Below are 23,527 nucleotides of genomic sequence, written 5' to 3' on the forward strand. Positions count from 1 at the left end.
CATTTTTACATTTTCACAGTAGAAAATATAAGACAAGCATGCAGGTAAAATAGGAATGCGACCACACTTCGTCTTGAGCTCTCTAGCACTGCATTGACAACAGAAATGAATCTTGCCTATATGAAGAAAGACAGACAAAATCATGACGATGATCTTGGGTTTAATTTTAAGGATTTACCCACATGCTTGCCATTTATACTATTCTGATTCTTCTTTTTTAGACACAGAATGTACAAAAAAGATAATGTTAGAGGTATATCGACAAAGCAAGCTAATAAGAAATAATTGATGCTTTAGGGTTATTTGATAGATCACTGATAAAATGTTTAGAATATGAAATGAAGTATGCTGTCATGATACAATTATAATTCTCTTAAATCGGCCACCGTCTCTTTATAAAAACTAATTTCATTAAAAGTAAGAAATCAATTTGTCTCAGAAATGTATGTTCATATATAATGTATACACTCATAGTGAAATAACAATTAACCATCACACATGAAAAACTGGTCCAAGACAATTCATTCTTTCCACTTGGAAAAACAGTCATTGGTACAGAATGTAATTACATTTTTTTCTATGTCTGAGATGATCAAACTAATAGTTAAAAATGACAGAATCAAATCCAAAGTAGCAAAAAAAATTCGGTTTTTAAAATACCTACATTTATTTATTTTCAAAGTATTTAGATTTAATAAATTATTTCCAAATAATTTAGATTTGATGACTGATGCAATAAGCAGAATTATAAAACGCCCAGCAATCAATCCACCTCAACTTCAAATATTAAAGACTTTATTCACTTTGACCAAACCCCTTTAAAATTATTAAAAGGAGAAAAATATTTTTTGAAGTGATGGATGTATAAAAAATTTTTAATAAAGAACATTCTTCCTAAACCATGCAGACCATGCTGAACGTGAGAAGTTCTCAGTGCTGAGTATGTGTGTTTCAGAATCAGCCAACTAGCTAGCTGGCTGCAGTTACAAAAGGCCAGTGAAGACAAAGCTGAAGGATACGATTGAAAATGTGTTTCTGTTGTTGCATAATGCAAAGTTTCTTCCTATTATTCATTCAGAATTGTAATTCAAACTGGAAACAGTTTCAATTCTACAAAGTTTTCTTAATTAGTTTCTACTAAGATTTTGCCTAATTAATGGAATTTTTATTATAGTTGTAATTTAAAAATAATGATGTTAATTTGGGAGTTTGAGATTTACAAATGTTAGCCATTATATATAAAAATAGATTTTTTAAAAAATTTCTTCTGTACAGCACAGAGAACTATGTTCAATATCTTGTAATAACCTTTAATGAAAAAATATGAAAACGAATACGTGTATGTATATGCATGACTGGGACACTGTGCTGCACACCAGAAATCGACACATTGTAACTGACTGTACATCAATTTTTAAAAATGCTGTAACGTGTGCATGCTTCTCAAAACATTTCTAAAGGCATCTTTATCACCCAGCGTGGGAGCACACATTAGTGTGCCAACATATACTGGTTTTTAGTTGTTTACCCCCCTCTACAGAAACATGAGAGAGAGAGAACACACAAGTCAGGCCTTGTCACGAACAGTCACGGACCCACTAAACCTTTTATGCTGCCGGGCCTCTGCTGAGCCACATCTTTTCACTCATATTTTGATGAAGTCCTATTATAATGTTATAACACTAGTCTGAAATCCTTCTAAATTTAATATTCCACGTCCTCTTATAATCTATTCCACTTAGTAGATTATCCTGCTCCTATTTTTCCAAGAAGGTCAAAATAATCCATCATGAGTTTATTCAACTTCCTTTGACCCAGCACTCAGTCACCTGGTCATTTAAACCCTTTTATCCAGACCTTATTAGGTACCAGCCACTGGGCAAGAGCTGGTGATTGAAAAATGAGAAGACTCCGCCCCTCTTCCTTCAAGATATACACATGCAGAGAAGGGGAGATATGGACATTCTTTAAAAAAAAAGAAAAGAAAAGAAAGGAAGAAAGGAAAGAGAGAGAAAGAGAGACAGACAAGAAAGAGAGACAGACAAGAAAGAGAGACAGACAAGAAAGAAAGAAAGAAAAGAAAGAAAGAAAGAAAGAAAGAAAGAAAGAAAGAAAGAAAGAAAGAAAGAAAAGAAAAGAGAAAGAAAGAAAAGAGAAAGAAAGAAAAGAGAAAGAGAGAGAAAGAAAGAAAGAAAGAAAGAAAGAAAGAAAGAAAGAAAGAATGAAAGAAAGAAAGAAAGAAAGAAAGAAAGAAAGAAAGAAAGAAAGAAAGAAAGAAAGAAAGAAAGAAAGAAAGAAAATTGAAATATAGAGGTAAACCCAAGAGGCTATATTGCAGTACAGGCAGGTTGCTTTGGAGGTCAGGAAAGCCTTCAATGAAGAATTAATTTTTAAGCTAAGGTTTAAAAATAAGTAGAACTGGACCACAAAAAAAAAAAAAGAAGAAGAAGGAAAGAAAAAAGAAAAAGAATGGAAATGGGCAGTGAAAACAGAAATGCTACAAAAAAAAAAAAAGGGGGGGGAACCTGGGGAAAAACAGGGCAGGGCAGGAAGGGAACTTGACCACGACCTCTGGTTTGCTGAACACCTGCCCAAGTTTGATGGAACAGAGCATATAACTGACAGAATTCAAACTCCAATTTATATCATCAAAAAATGTCTTTCATTTAAGGCAAGAAATAAAATTAAAGTCTCTAGCTCTCACTCTGCTTCAATTTCAGATCACAAAGTAATTTCATCATTGTGCCCTTCTAACACAGCAGGGCGTGGTAATCAGTCACTCTAACTGTATGTGAGTATCCTTCACTCTTACCCTGAAGGACGACCGACTTCGGGAACACAGCCAGGGGTCTGGGAACAAGGCTCACAGATCACCTTCCGCGCACTCCTCCCGACCAGAATGCAGGCAAACATGCAGCCAGCACCACAGCGACAGTCTCTTCCCAAACAGCCTTCTAGCGCTGGCTTAGACATCTGTAAACGGCTTTCTTTTCAGTGGCACCCTCAACACTGGCCTCCGAAGACCCTGAATCCCAGGAATAGTCGATGAAGATCCACACCCTTCGAGTACAACAATTCAACGGTCATTGCTCCGTATGTACCAACTGACAACAATTCTTGGGGAAGCAACAGACAGTGATGCAGACAGGACCCACGCAGAGGCTCTGGGATAAACGTGCCTCACTCACACCCCATGGCCCCTTTCTCACAGGTCATGCCAGCGTAAGAGTGACAATCACGAAGAGCTAGGAAACAAAGATACGTGAAACTCAGTCTTCCCGGAATAGTATCGTTCTCTATCAGTCAAGCCCCGGCCATCTGTTCCTCCTCCTCTCCGTTAATCTTACAGGCGGAGGCACACCTACCACCACTGTCCAGAGCTAAACCCTCCACTCGCGGTTGTGAAGCAATCTCACCTGAACGGTCACAGCACACGCAGTGGCCTGTGATTAATCTGTCTCCCCTACTGGACCAGGAGGTCTTCCTAAGCGGGCAACTTTTTATATTTACCTTTATTCATCGAGTGTTAGAAAAAATAATGCATAATGTGTATTCACTTACTTATCCTCTTTCCATCTCTGCTACTTCTTGCTGTAGAAATTAGTTCTCATTTCTGTCTTCAATCTTTCTTTTAAAGTGACTTTTTTGCTATTCTATATAAACACGGTCTTCCCTCCTGAAGCCTTTTACTCCTGAAGCTACCAAAAGCACACTAAATACTGCCACCATAATGAAAATCAGTCTAAACTAACCACTTCCTCTTGCTCTCTAACCACTCGCCTCGTAGCTTACTTAAATGTCTGATGTCTTCCCTCCCAGCACGCTAGGCTGCACTGCTAGTGACTTTCCTGGCACACGTTACACCTGGCCTTCCGTCGGGATTACATGTAGAAGCAACATGTAATAGGATAAGCAACTATTGGCTCCTGTATCCCCCATTCACAGAGGAGAAAACTGAAATTCAGAGAGCAAAAATGACTTCCTTAAACTCCGAAATTCAAGTTAGAAGCAGAGACAGGACACCTGCTCACTTGTGATCCCCAGACCACCTTCCTTCTCCTAGTAAGACTCCCAGACAGTAAGGACCACATGTCTCCCTGTCTGCAGCCTTATGTCGCCAGACCAGTACCTTGCAAAATAAGTATTCAATAAATAATTTTAAGGCAGCTTTAGGTTCATGCTAATTGCCTAGGTGAAGTTCATTTGTTCAATATCTGGCAAAATTTTCATCTCTGGTATCATAAGAGTAACAACCAAAAACATAACTAAAAAAGCCTTGCACAACACAGCATTATTTTCAAAAATGTATCTTTCAGCTTCTACATATCTATCTGTTCACTATATACATACACATGTGTGTATATACGCATACATACATACACGCATATACCTAACACCACCAAAATTTTTGGTATCTGTGAGTCTATATGTCTATAATTCAGAAAGATCTCTGCTCTTATAGAATTAGTGTGAAATTATTCTGTCTCTGGAGAATACCAATAAACAAGATTATAAAGTCTCATGAATTAAACTCCTGCACATGGATGTTTATAGCATCTTTATTCATAATTGTCAAAACTTGGATGCCATCAAGATGTCCTTCTGCAGGTAAATGGATAAATGAACTGCGGTACTTACAGGCAATGGACTATTACCCACTGCTAAAAAGAAATAAGCTACCAAGCCATAAAAACATGGAGAAACCTTAAATGTGCATTATCAAATCAAAGAAGCCAATCTGAGAAGTCCATATACTGTATGATTATGATGTTCTGGAAAAGACAAAAGTATAGAGACAATAAAAAGACGACAGGTTGCCAGGGATGGGGATGGCCGGGAAGAACAAACAGGCAGAGCACAGCAAAGTTCCAGGGCAGTGAGAGCATGTGTGTGGTATTATGATGATGGATACGTGTCATCACACATCTGTCAACCCACAGAATGTCCGACAGCAAGAGGGAACCTCAGGTAAACGATGGACTTCGGGTTGTGATGCTGTGTCTGTGTAGGTCTGTTCCTGGTGAAGGCAGCACCACTCCGGCAAACGATGCTGATGCTGGAGGAGGCTGTGCAAGGGCGGGGGGCAAGGGACCTGGGAAACCACTACCTCTTCCTCTCCGTTTGCTGTGAACCTTAAACTGCTGTGAAAAATAAAGTCCTTCCAAATAATTTTTAAATAAACTAAAGGAGCTCTGTCCTGATTGGTCTATAGAGAGAAATGTACATAAACTGATTATTCCTAAAAATCCTATAAAATAAGAAAATTGAACTTCTATTACTTCAAGTGTGCCAGACTTCAAAAAAATTCTTAGAGAATTAAAATTCACATATTAAGGTAAATCTTTAGCAAACATCTAGTTTTATCATTAGTTGAATAAATACAGCTGTGACTTCTCTGACTTATGAGTGTCAAGTATAACATAAGCACACACTCATTCTATTTGGGCCTGTTTTTCCTAAATGTATACAGGTTTACTGAACTATAAGCTAACACAGCATATGATTTAAGGGTATAAAAAATGTACGTTTCTAGTCAATCAAAACGTATCATTATCCTGATGAACTTCATCTCAACAGTAATTATATTTTATAATATATCTGCTTAAGCATAATTTCCACAATCTTTAGGTAACCAAAATATTGAACTGACATTGAGTTAATGTACACTCATTGTATTATACATTGTATTACTAACCTACATAATTTCTAAGACAGGACACTAATACACTGGCTACTAAGCGTAATTAAGTTTATATACTTCTTATTTTTGTGTGCTATAAAAAGGCTGTATCTTTGGGTCATGATAATGAACCTATTCATTTTTGCCACTTTACAAAGATGTAAAGGGGGCGAGGGGGCTTTAGAAAGTGGTACTATGGGTATCGTGAGGTCTGGCAGGACACAGGTGCTCAGTTATCCACCTTGCAAGTGTTTGCTTTTTTTTTTTTTCCTTTTCCTATGAAACAGAAGTTAGCTATTTAGGTTAAAAATTACCATTAATATGAGAGGTTAAGACTACACTGGGAACAGCAATGCCTGATAAATATAACTGTGCAAATGTTTTTGTTTTCAAAGAATAGTTTGACCCTAAAACAGCGATTCCTGGGCTTTTATACTTGGTTTTTTTACCTCTATATTCTTGAGACCTTTTGAGGACGGTGAAGAGCCACTGTTTACATAACAACTACTGAAATGCACTGTATTAGAAATCAAAACTGATAAATTTTTAAAAGACACGTGAGTTCACGTGAGGACAGCAGTCATGGATCCCTGCACGCCAACACAAGCACCACACACGTGATGGTGATGGTGACGATGAAATCAGTGTGACCGTGCAGATCTCCGCAATACGTCCTAAAGCGTCAAGATAAGCGTTAAAGGATCAGTGTGCTCTTGAGCATGAGAGAGTGCAATGAATACAACTTAAAATGTTTGATAATCCCTGACTTTGAAAAGTAGCTATGAAAAGTGTCAAGTTCACTCAGTTCTGATGGACTTGCTGCCCTGGATACTGGTCAGCGCCTGTGCCTCCAACAGGAGAGGTTATTCTCACCTTCATGTGCCCCCAAGGTACCCAAAATTCCATCCTCGCAGGATAATTTTTTGCGCTTGAAACTGACTTTATTTCATCTTTTATTATTTACGGAGGAGGAGGAGTACAGGAGTTCCTCGTTTACAGAAGCAGCCTTCCATCGGGTTACCGTCTAGATTTACTGTTCAGTATTGTATTGGCACTTTGATTAAACAGATAACCACGTGTGGCTCACAGGCACCTATGGACCCCATTTTCATCAGACAGATAAATCTTCCAGCTTTTAAAATCTTGCCTTCCCAAACTCAGATTCCAAATAAAGAAAAAAATCAAAAACTTGCAGGGTATGTTTTACAACTAAAACTACCTTGGAGATTTTCTACAGGTTCCCTGAAAATCACAGGGATGTGTCCTCTTAACTTATAAGATGCTAGAAGTAATTTGGTCTGTTTGGTATGTTGTTATTATTATAAGAGTTGTTCAATATAATAATAATTACTATTATACAAAAAGCTAGCAAATCACAAGAGACTGGGTTAAATCTGTACATGTAAATTTTATGAATATGAACATTTCTGAAGTCATATGTTTTATAGGAAGTTCCTAGAGACATGCCAATGCCCTGAGTCTCCAGAATATGTTTTCCTCTCCAGGAAAATGAGGGTCAAAACTTTCATGAAACAGTTCTGTTGAGTTTTCCTGTATTTGTCAGCGCCTGGCAGTGCTTTGCCTTGTGACATTAGGCAACAGTAGTATGACATTGCCAGTTATAATTTCAATTACTATTTTCAACGTTCACCTGGCCATAATCTTACTTCTTTGTTTTAAATTCCTTGCATCTTCTAGGTTCTCAACTGGGGATACACCTCAGACACACCCTTGAAGTTTTAGAAAAATACATTTGCCCAGGCCAAGTCCAGATACACTAAATCTGTTTACTTGATATTCTGGACATCTGCTTGCTGTACTGTGCTGATTACTGCATGTTGTATCTCAAGACCTTCCCTCCATAAAAATTCTGTCCACTTATTTTCATAAATCAGACATAACCTTAACTGGCTCCTCTGAAAACAGGCTTATTACTCACTGTTCTTACAGACATCTTGTTTGAACATCTTTATCATCTGTTCTTGGTTTTTCCATCTAAAAACTAAGCAAATGGACTTGATGATTTCTGTGTCGGTTCCATAGTCTTACGGCTCGGAGACGTCCTGAAAATACTTCTTCTGCTATTACAGGCAAGCAATATTTGCCACCCCAAAATGTGTCTCTTTGGCATGAGGATGTATTTAGGCTGATTATTTATAAGAAACCAAGACAGGAAGTTTTTCTCGTCCCTCCTCTGTATCTGCCTAAAGGAATTTAGACAGAGGGCCTGCCCCCAGAAGACAGCTACGGCCAGAGACATCTGCAAAGAGTACCTGCCAGGTGTGGGGGGAAAACCAGGCAGGGCCTGGACATCAGAGGCACTCTGTGCCCCCTTGTCCTGCCTGGCCCAGCAAGCATCTGTTTACCAAGCATTCGCTGTTCTGTCTCCATGCGAACTGCTTTCCTCCTCTCTGAGGTCCCAAACCACTACCCTCAACGTCCTCTTTTCCTCTTTTGTCTTCAGCTGAAGATGGTGGGTGAGGGCTTCAGCCGTTCTGGCCACTTACCAGTTTTCCTGGGTCCCTCCCATGGTATTAAACTTTGGTTTGATTTTCTCCTGTTGGTCTGTCTCATGTCAATGTAATTCTTAGACCAGCCAGAAGAACTTAGGGGGTAGAGGAAAGTTTCCTCCTTCCTGACACTATAAAATTATAAATCTTCCTGGAAGTCTATAAAGCAGTGACATTCTCAAACTTGTTACTGAACTGTAAAAGCAACAGTCTACATAAAGCAGTTTCATCCAGTCCTCATCACAAATTAATAAACATTCATGGCCTTACAACATAGCAATAAAACAACTGGCTCACATTTGTGGAGCGCTTTCTGTGCGGCAGGTGCTACACTCTATGGACTTCAGAGCATTCGTTCTGATTCTAATTTTGTCAGATTAGTAAAATCAGCCCTATTTTGCAAATGAGGAATTAAGACAGACTCTGTATCTTGCTTTAAGCAACACTTCAGTCTGTAAACACAGAGCTACGACTCAAACACACATCTGTCCGATCCCAGAATTTGTAAGATTTTATTTCTGACCACTCTCTAAAAGTATATTACGCTCACAAAGATTGACTCCTCTCCCTCAAGAAACACAGACCAACCATGGCCTTAAAAGGCCAAAGGCATAGGCAAGCATCAACGCTCCAGAAAAGCGAACCGTGAAAACGACAAGTAGAAAGTAGGGGGAAATTTAAGTGTTGTGAAAAACGGTCTCAAGCTATTAAGTACAAATGTGAACAGGAAAATGAGAGCAATGGACAGCTGAGCTTGACAGCCCCAAAAAGAAACAAAATCACTCACTTTGTACAGAAGTGGTGACCCTCTCACAAATGTAATAGGAGATACTGCCATTATCAGCGTCATGGAAGGGAAGATTCGTTCTGCGTTAATCCTCTCAGCCACAGCCCTCAATGCATTTGCAAAACTTAAATCTGACAACAGCTAAATCTGTTTGGCAATCTCAAGTGCAGTCACACCTTTGTATTTTCTAGGGTTGCAAACACTCTCCTCTCTTCCTCACTCCCCAAAGTGCCTTTCCATCACTTGCGCGGAAGATAACTCACAATTTCTTGAAGAAACTCGGAGAGAAACTCACCCTCTCTTCTTTACCCTTCTCCACCCCATGCCCCCCCGAAACACCTTTACATGCAATCTCTTTCCCTCCTTTACACTTGTAAAAAAGATAATCAACAGAAACCGCCACCAAATCGAGCTGAGAGACCAGAAGGGGGAGCTCTCACACCCCGCAGCCACAGCGGAGCCCAAGGACACCGCCAACACGAAGCCAGGGCTCTTTGTTTACACAGCCCTCCTGACTTCCTCTTCTCCTCCAGGAAAGTGTTCCTCCCTTGCCCTGTGGGACTTGTACTTGGCCCGTCCTGGCTGCAGACTCCAAGCTGCAATTCTCTGCTGATCCTGAATACGCCCGCCTTTGCTGCGGAAACGTGTGCCAGTCTGTCCAGGTGGGCACACACACCCCCTTCTCACTCCTAATGGAGCCAACTCTTCCAGATCCTTCTCCTTCCTCAGCTGAACTACTGACTAATGCCCTTGCCTCCAGTTTCTCCCACAACCAGTCCACAATGGAATCACTTCCAAATTAACACTCCTTACACACTTATTTTGTTACATCACAGTCTCCTTAAGTCCATTTGAAGGACCAGCTCTTAGCAAGGCCTTTAATTGTTGCCAAGACCCGGCCCGATTAGCATTGATAGTTTCGTCTCCTACTCTCCTACACAAAAATCTCTGCTGTACCAAAAAAACAAACAATGACAGCTCCTGAAATGTGACCTGGGCTGTCCCGCTGGCTCCTCCACTGCCAAAACAAAGAAAAGCCCTGCAAAGCAGCACATGATGAACCAGTGCCCGTGGCAGAACCAAGGAGGAAAATGGGCCGGTATTATTTCTTTGGATTAAACAATAAAATACACTGCTTTCAAACTGTGAGGATACTATGAGGGAAAAACGTAATAAACTTTTTTTAAAAAGAGCTAAAACAAGTGAGTAGGGTTTGGCTCAGCATTCCAAGCAGAAAGAACAATGTAGCTTGCCTGTTAATAGCACATGCTTCTGAGTTAGACAAACTTGTCTTCAGACTCTCGCTCTGCCCCTTCTAAGCAGGGTGATACCTGAACAGTTTCTAACTCGAGCCTCGGTGTGGGGGATGACGCTGTGTCCTAGCAGGACTGGGGAGGCGTGAAGACAAAGCACCACAGAAGCAACTGGTACGGTGCCTAGTACGTGCAGGGAAGAGCTGAACGAAGAGCTCTGGTAGGATTACTACTGAAGCAGCCTCAGATCTAGTGAAAAGGCTGTTTAGGAAGAGGCAGACAATTAGCACAGGAAGCAGTAAAAGATGAGGAGGGTGCGAAATACACACAGGGTGCTCGTGTCATCCGTAGTGTCAGAAGCGTCACTGGAAAGCATACAGCAGAAGCACTCCGCAGGGCCCTGGCCGGACGAGCACGTGAAGCTGGTTTCTTTAGCTATAAAATGAAGAAGTTGGACAAAATGGTATCTCAAGCTTCTTCTAGCTCTAACCTTCAAAAGGACCATGAGAACTGCTGTGAACTGGAATCCTGGGGTTAGGAACACCACCGCCACGACACAGCTGACCACCTGTGTATCTCACTAAGGCTGTGAGGGCTTATTCATGTTCCACTGACCTCACAAGTCCGGGAAACAAAGCAACAGCTAAGAAATTCCTATCACCAGTTTATCACTCACAAAGAGGAACAGCAATAGTCTCACTGAAAAATTTACTGCAGCAGACCTCGACAAGGACACTAGCACCATTATGTGAACCCAGAGTCAGGAGCCCTCAGACCCCCTGGGAATTCTCAGAGGAAGCTGAAGAGGTAGAAATCACCAAAAAAAAATAATAATAATAAATTTGGACAGGAGGTTAGACAAGAGAGAATTGGTAACACCAACAGAGGAACAGCATTTCAAATGGTAAAATGAGTCAGTAAGGCTCTAACTTCACCTGACTGGGGAACAAACCCAATTAAGCCTCCCATGTACAAATCACACCTTCTTGTGGGGACTTGGTTTACATACTTAAGACATGTATAAACCTGTTCTTTCTCTAAATGGCTAAAGCAAGCTAAGAGCACATACTCTCTTCTTATGTGAAACGACAGTCAAGGATTGCACTAGATCTAATTAATACTTAACATGCTCCTTCAAATCACCTTTACAGTGAAATTTCCTAATCTCATATACTGATTTTCATGAGTAGAAACTTAACTCTTCCACGGCAAAATCACATGTGTCTGCATATTTATTTCTGAATGAACTGCTTTAAATGAATGCTTTTATCAGCTTTCATTTTTGTAAATTATGATAATCATATCTGTGAACTTAAAGTTTGTAATGTTATCATTTTATAATTTTAACAGTGACAAGACTGTTTTATTCCATTTCTTTGCAGATAAAAAAAGATATCCAGAAAAAGTGCTTATTTATATAATAATTTAAATTTGTACCATTAACTATATAATTCACTTCAAAATGATAAATCCATAATGCAAATTATAAAAGTTTTTCTACTGACATATATGTCATGTCAAAATAACTCATTTCAGTCACACCAAATACTTAAAGAACTAGAGAAGAGCATAATTTAAAATGCAAAGACAGTAAATTCATTCCAAAGTCTCCCCTTTTAAGAAAATAAGCTACAGACAATAATTATTATAAATAATAAAATATTGTCAACTCCACTTATACATGCGAATAATTCCACTATTACTGTGACAAGGATTCACAGCAGTTACTACTAACTTCTCACTTTCTTCCTCACAGAGCTTACAGAGGAACACACAACAGACTATGGTATCATCAAGGCTTTGTGAAGGGGAAACGTATAAATGTTTCCAAATACATAGTCCACAAATAGACTAAAAGTGTAAAAATACGCTGAAACTGTAAACCTTCAGCTCTTATTAGTTTTAAGAAAAGGGCTTCTTCACCCCCGTCAACCTGGTAACTTTAAAAGATTTTCCATGTATTCTGCACACATGGCTTTTTATTCTCACAGCTGATCAAGACAAAATACTTATAGCAATTCATATGAAGTAGCAGTAGCAGTAACAGTAGTAACAATCATAATAACTCCAATTTTAAATTTTTTTTAAAAAAATTATGCGGTTCCAACCTGGTCTGCAAAGTCCTCTGGGAACTTCCACAACACCACCGGATCTGCAAATAATTGACAGGGCGTTAAACAGAGGAAGGAACACACCTTCAGCAACAGTCTTGTCAAAATACTCAAAACTGGCAGAGCTAATTTTAAAAATAATTTTTAATTTTTTTTAAATATTTACAGTTAATAAACTTCCAAATTAAGTATTTTGCCCTTTGAAGGGTTTTAATGACTTTTGGGAAACAAATAATAATAGCTTGGTCAGATTATTAAAAATCATTATCTCTTTTAGCAGCTCACTTTTTACATATCTTAGATTTTAAGATTCTGAAATATAAGTATATATATTTCCACTGAAGACACTGGCTTTCATTTGAAAAAATATATATAAATGGGGTAAATATGTAATCAAATATATTACAACCCTCAGAAAACAGACCAAAATACATCACTCCAAGTTTCCATTTAAAATCCTAAACAGACATTTTCCCAAAGAGGACATGCAGATGGCCAACAGGCACATGAAAAGATGCTCAACATCGTTAATCATCAGAGAAATGCAAATTAAAACCACAATGAGATATCACCTCACACCTGTCAGAATGGCCATCATCAAAAAGAACACAATAAATGTCCGCGAGGACTTGCAGAAAAGGGAACCCTCCCACACTGTTGGTGGGAATGTAAATTGATGCAGCCACCGTGGAAAACAGCACAGAGGTTTCTCAAAAAATTAAAAAGAGAACTACCATATTACCCAGCAATTCCACCCCTGGGTATATATCCAAAAAAAAATGAAAACATTTATTTGAAAAGATACAAGCACCCCAATGTTCATAGCAGCGTTACGTTTCATTCTGAAGATATGGAAGCAATCTAAGTGCCTATCAATGGAAGAACAGATAAAGAAGATGTGGTACACACACACAGACACACACACACACACACACACATACACTGAAAGAACACTCAGCCATGAAAAAGAATTAACTTTTGCCATTTGCAACCACATGAATGGACTTGGAGGACATTATGCTAAGAGAAACATCAGACAGAGGAAGACAAATACTGTATGATACCACTTACATGAGAAATTTAAAAAATAAAACAAACTAGTGAATATAACAAAAAAGACACAGATTCGTATATAAGAAACAAATTAGTAGTCATCAGTGGGGAGAGGGAAAGGAGGAGGGCCAAGACAGGGGCACGGGCCTAAGAGGAGCAAACTGTTATGTATGAACTAAGTAAGCCACGAGGATGTGCTGCACAACACACAGAACACAGCCAGTACTTTGTAGTAACTGTAAATGGAATACAACTTCTAAAATTGTGAATCAGTCTGTTGTACAACCTGTAACTTCCATTTATTATATATCAACTATATTTGAACTTAAAAAAATAAAATAAAATCCTAAATAAAAATTTATGAACACTGGAATAATGTTATTTTGTACCAAGGTTCACTTTTGAAATTTCATATTTGCAACTCCACACAGAAGTTTCTAAAATAATAGATAAGCTGGCAGGCATGAGGCATCAAGCTTACTTAAAATACAATTTCCAGGGCATTTCAGAGAAATTTTCCTAATATGTTACATCTAGTTATTCATGGATAAAGATCAATGTTGTTTTACAAATATTCCCGCTGGTTTTCCATTTCCATTACTCCTTCACAATATTTCTCTTCTACTTAACACAATAAAAGGAAGTCCTTTCAGTTAGCACTAATAAATATTTTGGTTGCATACTTACTTTTTAATTCTGTCAAAAACATACTTCTGAATACCGTAAATGTGCTTTAAAAGGATGGTGTGCCATGGGTGACGTTACTTATGAAACACCTCGGAAAGCCCAGTGTAAGTAACCAGTACCACCGACACCATAGGATTTGAATCCCACTCCAGGTAAAAGGCCTTGCTGGATCAAAGACATCACTTTATGTACCCAGTCGGTGAAAAATTACAGCTCAGCCCCACTCTCTCCACTATTCCATTCTGCTTTTTTAAAAATACAGTCTGAGGATGCATAACAAGTTTTTAATCCCCAAACTCAATAATTACATAGCAGCATTTTCAGCACAAGCCGGTTCCTCTTGCTGTATGATTTATTAAGCTCAAAAGACTTTTTTCCAAATATTTTAACTTGAAAAAAAAGAAAGCATGCTTTGTGCAATTAACCTTTTTACTTACTAAGGAATAAAACATTTCTACATAAATTAATATAAAAATCATTTAAAATACCTTGTATAAGAAAACGCATTACAAATTTATGGAGGCAATATTAAATGACTATGCCTTCACGTAAAACAAAATGTACACTTTTCTACAATGAATGTGACATGCATTACAGACCATCTAAAATACTAAGACGTTAATGTCCTGTGGAAGATTATGTTGTAAATGTGTGTGTGTGTGTTTATGGGGCAGTTTTACCAAAATGGTAGTTATTAAGACTTGAATCTCATAAAACAAAAGTGTATGACGGAATCTTCATAAAATATTAAACAAAAGTTATTACCCTGATAAATTAATATTAACCAACGGTCCTATAAACAAATCATCAGACAGAAATGAAGAATAATTCTTTCTTATAAATAGCGGTGTTAAGGAGTTTCAATGTGAATATTTTAAACATCCCTTTTAAACAACCTCAATTTCACAGTTAGCATTTGAGAAACTGTGACAGATTTCTTACACTTGTGTCTTAAAACCAGGACGCTCCCCGGGCTGTGCGGCCTGTACAGGCTGCCCGCAGTGTCTGCAGCCCTTACCCAGTTACGTTGCTCTGCTGCATCCCCACTACACTGGTTTTCCCAGTACCGGCGGTTCTTCCACAAAGGATGAACAAGTGAACACATGAAATGCCATCCATGGCTTCATCATGTAGTGGAAGATATCCTGTTTCTTCTATCTTCACTAGATGAGTTTTACACTTCAGCACCCCCAAAATTTATTAAAATCATGTGCACCCATCTTTTGAAATGGATTCACTTAGTTGTTGCCTGTGTTGTTAGATTTACCCCATGTCTGACACATCTTTGCAGCAGCTTTTTACAAAGACTGTGGAGGAAGAAACAGAAGGACCCTGAAAAAAACAGTAATAATCCAATTCCCAAATTTATGCACAAAGACTGAAATTTTCTGTTCGCTGAGAATTACGTTCCAGATACGAGATCTGATCTGGCAAAGTCAGGGCGACTTCATGCTGGTTTTATGGGTGAAAGGGTGGGAACCCTGGCAGGAAGCCCCACTGCCCTGGACGGCTAACACACCATCTCTCCTCCCTCCGATGCCTCCCCGTAATGCAGGGGAGACACCACATCTTACTTCAGAAAGAAACTTTGCCACCAACAATCCAGAAACCAAATAAACATGAAAGGAAGTTTACATAACTTGACTTTTACATAAATGTAGTTAATCTCTTATCTTAATAAGAGAAAGCTGCAGTGCAGTGAGAAAAATACAGATTATCATTACATCAGCACACTTGGGAGGAGCGTATTTAATGACTTACTAGTGCATTACACACACGCATTCCAAGTTCCTGACTGAGGGTCTTTTTTAATGTAAAGTGAAAAAAGTTCAGTAATATTTTAATTTCCTTTACAATCAGACCTTTCACATTTTCTGGCCTGTAACTAAAAACAAAAATTAAAAAATTTAACATACTACTGTGATTTAAAGTACACTATTTTTTTACCGCAGGAAAAAAAAAACTCTTGATTTGCATAAATGAATAATATTTACTTAATTCTGTGGAATTCATAGATGAATATCTTTAAAATTACATACTTGTAAAAATCACAGTTCAGACACTATGTACTTTTGAAAAGGCAGACTATAGAATATTAGTATTTTGTTTGATTATAGCTTTCAGTGCTTATCCACCTATGTGGCAGAGCCAGAACTTCACGAATGAGGAAACTGAAGCCAAAACAATGAGGAGTATGTCTTAATTATAAGGCTAGTTCATGTCCGAAACTAGATCTCTGAGATCTGAGGACCAGCTATTTTAAGTAATTTCCAGGATCAATAAATTTCTCTGTCCCACTTAAGTTCAATTTATTTCATTTAAAAATCTATGCAGTGCTAAAGGCACAGGAAAAGTCCCTGCCCACCAAAGCCTTACAGAACACGTGGAGGAAAATGTCAGCGAGCTATCTACTTTTGTGCAAACAAGCTAGCCTGCAGGAACACCTGAACTCAACCTGAGAATTCACTGGCTTAATAATTTCAAAAAACGTTCCTAATGAGAGAATGGTGATGTCTCGTAAATACAAATGAGCAAGAATCATTCGAGAAAATATTCCATCTACAGAGATGGAATGGTGAACTAAACAAAGCTGTTCTTTACAACGTATAGAAAAGGAGGGCACCTGAATCTACAATGCAACACGATTTCACTGGTGTCAAGCTAAAGGCTCGGGATACCACAGGGCAGCAGCGCAAACCCAGTGTAACCCACACGGTCACTGCGCCACTTCACGGAGAAAAGCACGCGCAAACCACCGCCTCAGTAAGACAAGCAAAGGGTGATCTGAGGTACAGAGCGGGCAGAGGAGAACGTCCCAGGATGCAGAGACAGTGTGCATGAAGTCTCAGAGGTTAAAAGAAAGCAGAATCATTTTGGAAATTGAGAGAAAAGAAAAGTCACGTATCCAGAATGCAGAGTAGGAGAGAGGGAATGTCAAGGAGTGAAGCCGGAGAGCTGGGGACCGACTACAGAGCTCAGCGTGCATCCAAGGTGTCACAGGAAGCCACCAAACCGAGTGAGAAGGAAGGACCAGGAACATGTGAAGAAGACAGCCAGAGAGCGTGTTGTTACGAAAGTCAAGGGAAGAGAGTGCGTCAGAAATAATCCTCAAATGTGGCAAAACATTAAGGTGACAGCTGAAGAACGGCAATCGTATTCCACTTCCCTCCAGGGGAAGGAAGGGAATCTTCTTAAGAAGATTAGGGGGTGAGTATGAGGAAGGAAAGCCAGTGTTTGTATCTCAGAAAGACTGCGCGGGGAAGAAGAGAGCAGAGTAGGAGGAGAGAGGTGAGGCCAGGTGGGTTTGTTCGGTTTCCCCCCGTTCTGATGCAGCCTTGAATGTGTCTAAATGAAAATGGGAACCGGTGAGCCGGGAGAGGCAGAAAAGGAGAGAGAAACATCGCTGAGGAGACAGGAGAGGGGCTTCTGACCCAGACAGTGAGACGAGCCCTGGACAGAAGCTGGAAAACGGTTCCCATTCTTATTGGAAAAATAAAAGAGGAGAAGAGACGTGGATGCAAGGGAGTTTTAGAACGTGTGGTGCACAGGTAAGAGTTCGGTGTAAAAGCTGCTAATTATTTCAGGTGCAGTTGGGGCAAAGCTCTCTGCTAGGAGGGAAGTTGTCGGCGGCCTCAGGAGGAGCTATGAGTTAGTTGTTTAGGGCACTGGTGAGCACTCAGCTTGGAGGAGCCTCCAACCTAGTGTCTAACGGCAACGACGCGGTGTTTCCCCATCGTCATCCAACAGCCAAGGTGCAAGAGACGACTAGTAGACGCGGGCAGGGCTGAGGTTTCTGTCAGATGGAAAAAGCACTTAAACAGAAGGCTGGTTTCAGATGTGAGTTGCTGATCTAAAGGTAATAAAAAGGGAAGTGGGGTTTTCTTTCCCTGTAAAATCCATTAGTACTAAATGTTATACCAAATCATGCGAATGCATTTTAAAACAGTGTATTTTCAGCAGAAAATCTGCTGCATATATCAGAAGACTGTTGGACTGAGGAAAAAAGTAAAATAAATAAATGGAATATTTGTAATTATGAAATTAGGTGCCTAAAGTTCCAGATTTACACCTATAAATGACGATGTTTTCTGTCTGTGATCAGAGGTAGGTGTTGAAAATTATCAAATCAATTTCCCTCCTCTCCTCCCCCCGCCCAAGGATCATCTGATAGAACAGTCTTACATGTTCACTCAAGTTCGCCATATAAATATTTTATACTACTATAAATAGTATATGTATACTATATGCATATACCATATAAAATGTACCATATACATATTTTCTACATATACTATTATGTGAAAAACAATAGTGTGGAATTGAATCATAGCTGAAATATAATTTTTCCAGCTTTATTGAAACATAACTGACATCTAACACTGTGTAAGCTTAAGGCGTAGAGTGAGATGATTTGATGAACGTATACACTGTGAAATCTTCACCACAATAAGGTTGATTAACACATCCTTTACCTCACATAATTGCTTACTTGCTGTTTTTGCTATTGTTGTTATGGTAGGAACAATAAAGCTCCACTCCCGTAGCAACTATCAAATACACAACATAGGGTTGTGAACCGCAGTCACCAGGCTGCACACTGGAGCCCTGGAACTTACTCACCTCGTAAGTGAAACTCTGTTCCCTTGGACCAGCATCTCTCCATCTCCCGCCCTCAGCCCCTGGCAACCACCATTCTACGCTTCTTTGAGTTCAATGCTTTTAGATTCCACATCTGAGTGAGGTCATATGGTTATATGCCTTTCTCTGACTTATTTCACGGAACATAGCACCTTCAGCATCCACCTATGTTGTTGCAAACAGCAAGGTAGCCTTCCTTTTTTCTAGGGCTGAGTAACACTCCACGGTACTTATTTACCACATGTTCTTTATCCATTCATCCACTGATGGACATTCAGGTTGTTTCCACAGCAGGCCTGTAGGTCTCTTTATTTTCAGTATCCTCATCTGGTTTTAGCATCAAGGTAATACTAGTCTTATTAAGTGAGTATGGGAGTGTTCAATATTTTGGAAGAATATAATAAAAACCAGCATTAATTTCTCCTTTAAATGTTTGGAAGAATTCACCCACGAAGCCATCTGAACCTGGGTTTTCTTCATTGGGAGGTTTTTGATTACTGATTCAATCTCCTTCCTTGCTTTGGTCAGATTTTCCATTTGTTTATGATTCAGACTTGGTCGTTACATATCTGAATGGTTAAATGCATCCATCTCTCCTTCCTCTAGGCGCCCAACTTGTAGGCATACACTTGTCCGCAGTCGTCTCTCAGGATTTCAGGGGTATCAATGGTAATGATACCATTTATCATTTATCACTTTGAGTCTTCTTTTTTTTTCTTGGTAAGTCTAACTAGATTTGTCAATTTTATTTATCTTTTCAAAAAATTAACGTACTTTTGTTGCTCTTTTCTATTGTTTTTCTATTCTCTATTTCACGTATTCCTGCTATAATCTTTGTTATCACCTCCCCTCTGCTAACTCTGGGCTTAGCCTGTTCTTTTTCTAGTTCCTTGGGATATAAAGTTATGTTGCTTGAGATCTTTCTTTTTTCTTAATGTACATATTTATTGCCATAAACCTCTCTCTCAGTACTGCCTTTGCTGAATTCTATCAGTTTTGGTATATTTCCATTTTCATTTGTTTCAATATATTTTTTGATTTCCCTTTTAATTTAATGTCTGACCTCCTGGGTATTCAAGAGTGTGCTGCTTAATTTCCACATCTTTGTAAATCTTCCAGTTTTCCCCTTGTTATTGATTTCAAGTTTTACACCATTGTGGTTGGAAAAGATACTTGGTATAATTTTAAACTTTGAAAATTTACTGAGACTTATTTTGTGACCTAACATATGACCTATCCTGGAGAATGTTGCATGTGTGCTTGAGAAGCATGTATATTCTGCAGTTGTTGGATGGAATGTTCTGTATACCTCTGTTAGGTTCACTCGATCTAAAGTATGGTCAAAGGCCAAAGTTTCCTTACTGGTTTTCTGTCTGGATGATTTACCCATTGTTGAAAGCAGGGTAGGGAAGTGCTCTGTCACCACACTGTCTATCACTCCCTTCAGATCTGTCAGCATTTGCTTGATGGTTCAGGTGTTCTGATGTAGGACGCATACATATTTACAATTGTTATAATCTCCTGATGAATTGACCGCTTTATTATTATACAGTGTCCTTGTCTTGTAATTGTTTTTGACTTAACCCATTTGGCCTAATAGAGCTATCTATAAATACAGCTACCTCTGCTCTCTTTTGGTTTCCATCTGCAGGGAGTATCTTTTCCCATTGCTTCACTTTGAGCCTATATGTGTCTGAATGGAAGTGAGCATCTTGTAAGCAGCATACAGCTGGGTCTTGTTCACTTATCTATTCGGCCACTGTATGCCTTTTCATTGGAGAATTTAGTCCGTTTACATTTAATCACTTATAGATAAGGACATAGAATTGCCATCTTGTTCACTGCTTTCTGTTTTGTAGTTCCCTTCTTCCTTTCTTGTCTTCGTTTGTGAATTGATGATTTTCCATAGTAAGATACTTTGATTTCCTTGTCTTTATTTTGTGTGTATCTACTATAGATTTTTGTCTTGTGGTTACCCTTGAAAAATCTTAAGAGATATCACAGTTATTTTAACCTCATCACAAGTTAACTTTGATCACATACAAAAACTCTATCTTTTATTCCCCCTCACATGCATTTTATGTTTCTGATGTCTCACTGTACATCTTTTTATACTGTGTATCTATTTAAAAATTACTGTAGCTATAGCTATTTTTAATACTTTTGTCTTTCAACCTTTATTCCAGAGTCAAGTGGTTAACTCACCACCATATTACAGTATTAGAGCATCCTGAGTTTGACCATACACTTGCTTTCAACGGTGTGTTGTTCCTTTTCATATGCTTTCATAGTTAGCATCCTTTCATTTCAGGCTGAAGAAGTCCTTTCAATCTCTCTTGTAAGGCAGGTATAATAGTGATGAACTACCTCAGCTTTTGTGTGCTTGGGAAAGTCTTTATTTCACCTTTATTTCTGAAGGACAACTTTCCTGGGTATAGTACAGTTGAACTTTGAACACCACAGGTTTGAATTGCACATATCCCTTCATAAGCAGATTTTTTCAGTAAACACATACTACAGTACTAAATGATCTGCAGAGCTGCATGCAGGTAAGGAGAGCCGACTGTAAAGTACACATGAATTTTCTACTGCGTGGTGTGGGGAGGTCAGCACCTCTAACGCCCACACTGTTCAAGATCAGCTGTGTTCTTGGCTGGCAGTCTCTTTCTGCACTTCGAATATATCATCCCATTCTCTCCTAGTCTGCAAGGTCTCTGCTGAAAACTCTGTTGTTTGCCCTTTCCTGAGAGAAACTGGTTTTCTCTTACTGCTTTTAAAATTCTCTCTGTTGTTGATTTTAGACAGTTTTATTATAATGTGGCATGAAGACGATCATCTTGGATTTAAATTTCTGGGTGACCTATTAATATTAACTTCACGAATTGGATGTTCAAATCTCTCCCCAGGTTAGGGAAGTTCTTCAGCATTATTTCATTAAACACGTTTCCTACCCCCTTTTTCCTCTCTTCTCTTTCTGGGACTCCAGTGGTATGTGACTGGTTGTCTTCCTGGTGTCCCATTAGACCCAAAGGCTTTCAACATTCTTTTTCATTTTTTCCCTCTTTTTGCTCCACGCAGTGGTTTATTTCAAATGATCTGTCTTCAAGCTCACAGATTCTCCTGCTTGGTCCAGCCAACTGCTGAAGGTCTCTGTTAAATTCTTCAGTTCAGTCATTATATTCTTCAGCTCCAAAATTTCTATTTGGTTCTTTTTTATATTGGCTATCTCTTTGTAACACTTCTCATTTTCTTCTTGTACTGTCTTCCTGATATATTTAAATTGCTTTTCTATGTTCTCTTGTAGTTGTCTAAGCATTGTTAGAATAATTATTTTGAATTCTTTGTCAGGCAATTCCTGGAACTCCATTTCTTTGGGGCCAGTTGCTGGAGGTCTACCGTGCTCCTTTGGTTAACACATCACCATATTACAGTATTAATATGGAGCCTTGCTTCCCCGATTCTTCATGATCCTTGTGGTCCTGGATATGTGTCTGTGCATCTGAAGAAGCAGCCGTTACTTCCAGATGTTACAGACTGACTTCCGTAAGGGAAGACTCTGACCCGTGGATGGAGGCATGCTGGAGTGTGCTGTGACCAGGTCTAGCACCGGACGCAGGGGCGTGTGACGGGTCATCAGCTCAGGCCATTGGGGTACAACTGCGTGGTCCTTGGCAAGTACTGCAGGGGGTCCACTGAGGCTGCAAGGGCTGTGAGGGTCCTCAACAGCGCCTCCCGGTCCAGTGACTAGGGACCAGGACAAACAGCAGTAGGTGCCGGTGGCAGTGGTATGCTCTTGGCTGCTGGGTTATGCCATTAGCACACAGAGAAGAAGACTGGTAATGAGGGTCCAGCTGGAGAGCCTGCTGGGTCAGCACAGCGGTATAGGCCAGGGACAGAACAGGGCCTGACCCAGGCCGCAGGCCGCTGCGGGGCCTTGACTGTCCGCATGCTCCCTCAGGGCTGCGTGGCCTTCCCGCAGGCGTGCACACAGCAGTGGACGGAGGCAGGTGGCATGCCGGTGCGGCCGCTCACACAGCAGTGGGGGTCGGCCGGGGCACTGCACAGCTCAGAGGCCTGGGCTGGCTGCCGGGGCGGTTCCCAGGCCCAGCAGGGGAGGGACGGAGGTGGCTGGTGTCAGCAAACACAGACACCTGTTGGGTGAGAGCCACTAAAATCTGCAGGGGGTCAAACCAGCCGGGTCACCTGCAAACCCCCGTGACGGCGAACCACAGCGCTCCCACCACGTGGCAGCTCTCGGTGGCCTGTTTGTCTTCCTCATTCCCAGCCGTCTCCGGGCTTTGCCGGCCTCTGGGTGGGTGGGACTGAAGCAGGACCCCCGTGCGGTGCCCCGGAAGGCTGGGCAACCTGGTCACTCACCCCACCACTCCTTCCCTACGAGGGGAACACCTTCTCGCTGGAGAGCTCCTTCCCGGTACCGAGCAGTGCCGGCCTGCGGGACATGGGGATGCAGGCGAACAGGGCTCTTGCCTTCCCGCGGTGGTTACTCTCAAGTCTTTGTCCCGCGGCGCTGCTGAAGTTAAGTGAGCTCCAGAGCTCTCCCAGGACTGTTCCCGTTTATGGACAGCTGTCTAATCGTTTGCCTTTGTTGGGGGGGTACAGGGTGGGACCTCCTGCTCCACCATCTTGCTGACATTAGACCCCTAAAATTGAAATTTTCACGACATCTGTCAAAGCGTTTGCAAACTCAGTAATTATTAATATCCAGCCTGATCACACACACAAAATATATTTAGGAAGCAACTCACTCCTTCATTTAGTGCCGCAGACGACCTTAGTGCAGCCAGAGA

The 23,527-nt window shown here is 40.1% G+C and overlaps 1 protein-coding gene across 11 annotated transcripts in view; it reads right to left on the bottom strand.

The window, feature by feature from the left end:
- The window catches only part of DENND1B (DENN domain containing 1B), a 208,350-nt gene that overhangs the window by 134,368 nt on the left and 50,455 nt on the right, over positions 1-23,527 (bottom strand). For all 11 annotated transcript variants that reach the window (XM_015247064.3, XM_072948774.1, XM_072948769.1 and 8 more), the window contains one exon: positions 12,339-12,382. In XM_015247064.3, coding sequence (XP_015102550.1) covers positions 12,339-12,382 — 44 coding nt within the window. The remainder of the gene's footprint in view (positions 1-12,338; positions 12,383-23,527) is intronic.

This window comes from Vicugna pacos, chromosome 23 (assembly GCF_048564905.1).
Source record: "Vicugna pacos chromosome 23, VicPac4, whole genome shotgun sequence".
Classification (NCBI taxonomy): domain Eukaryota; kingdom Metazoa; phylum Chordata; class Mammalia; order Artiodactyla; family Camelidae; genus Vicugna; species Vicugna pacos.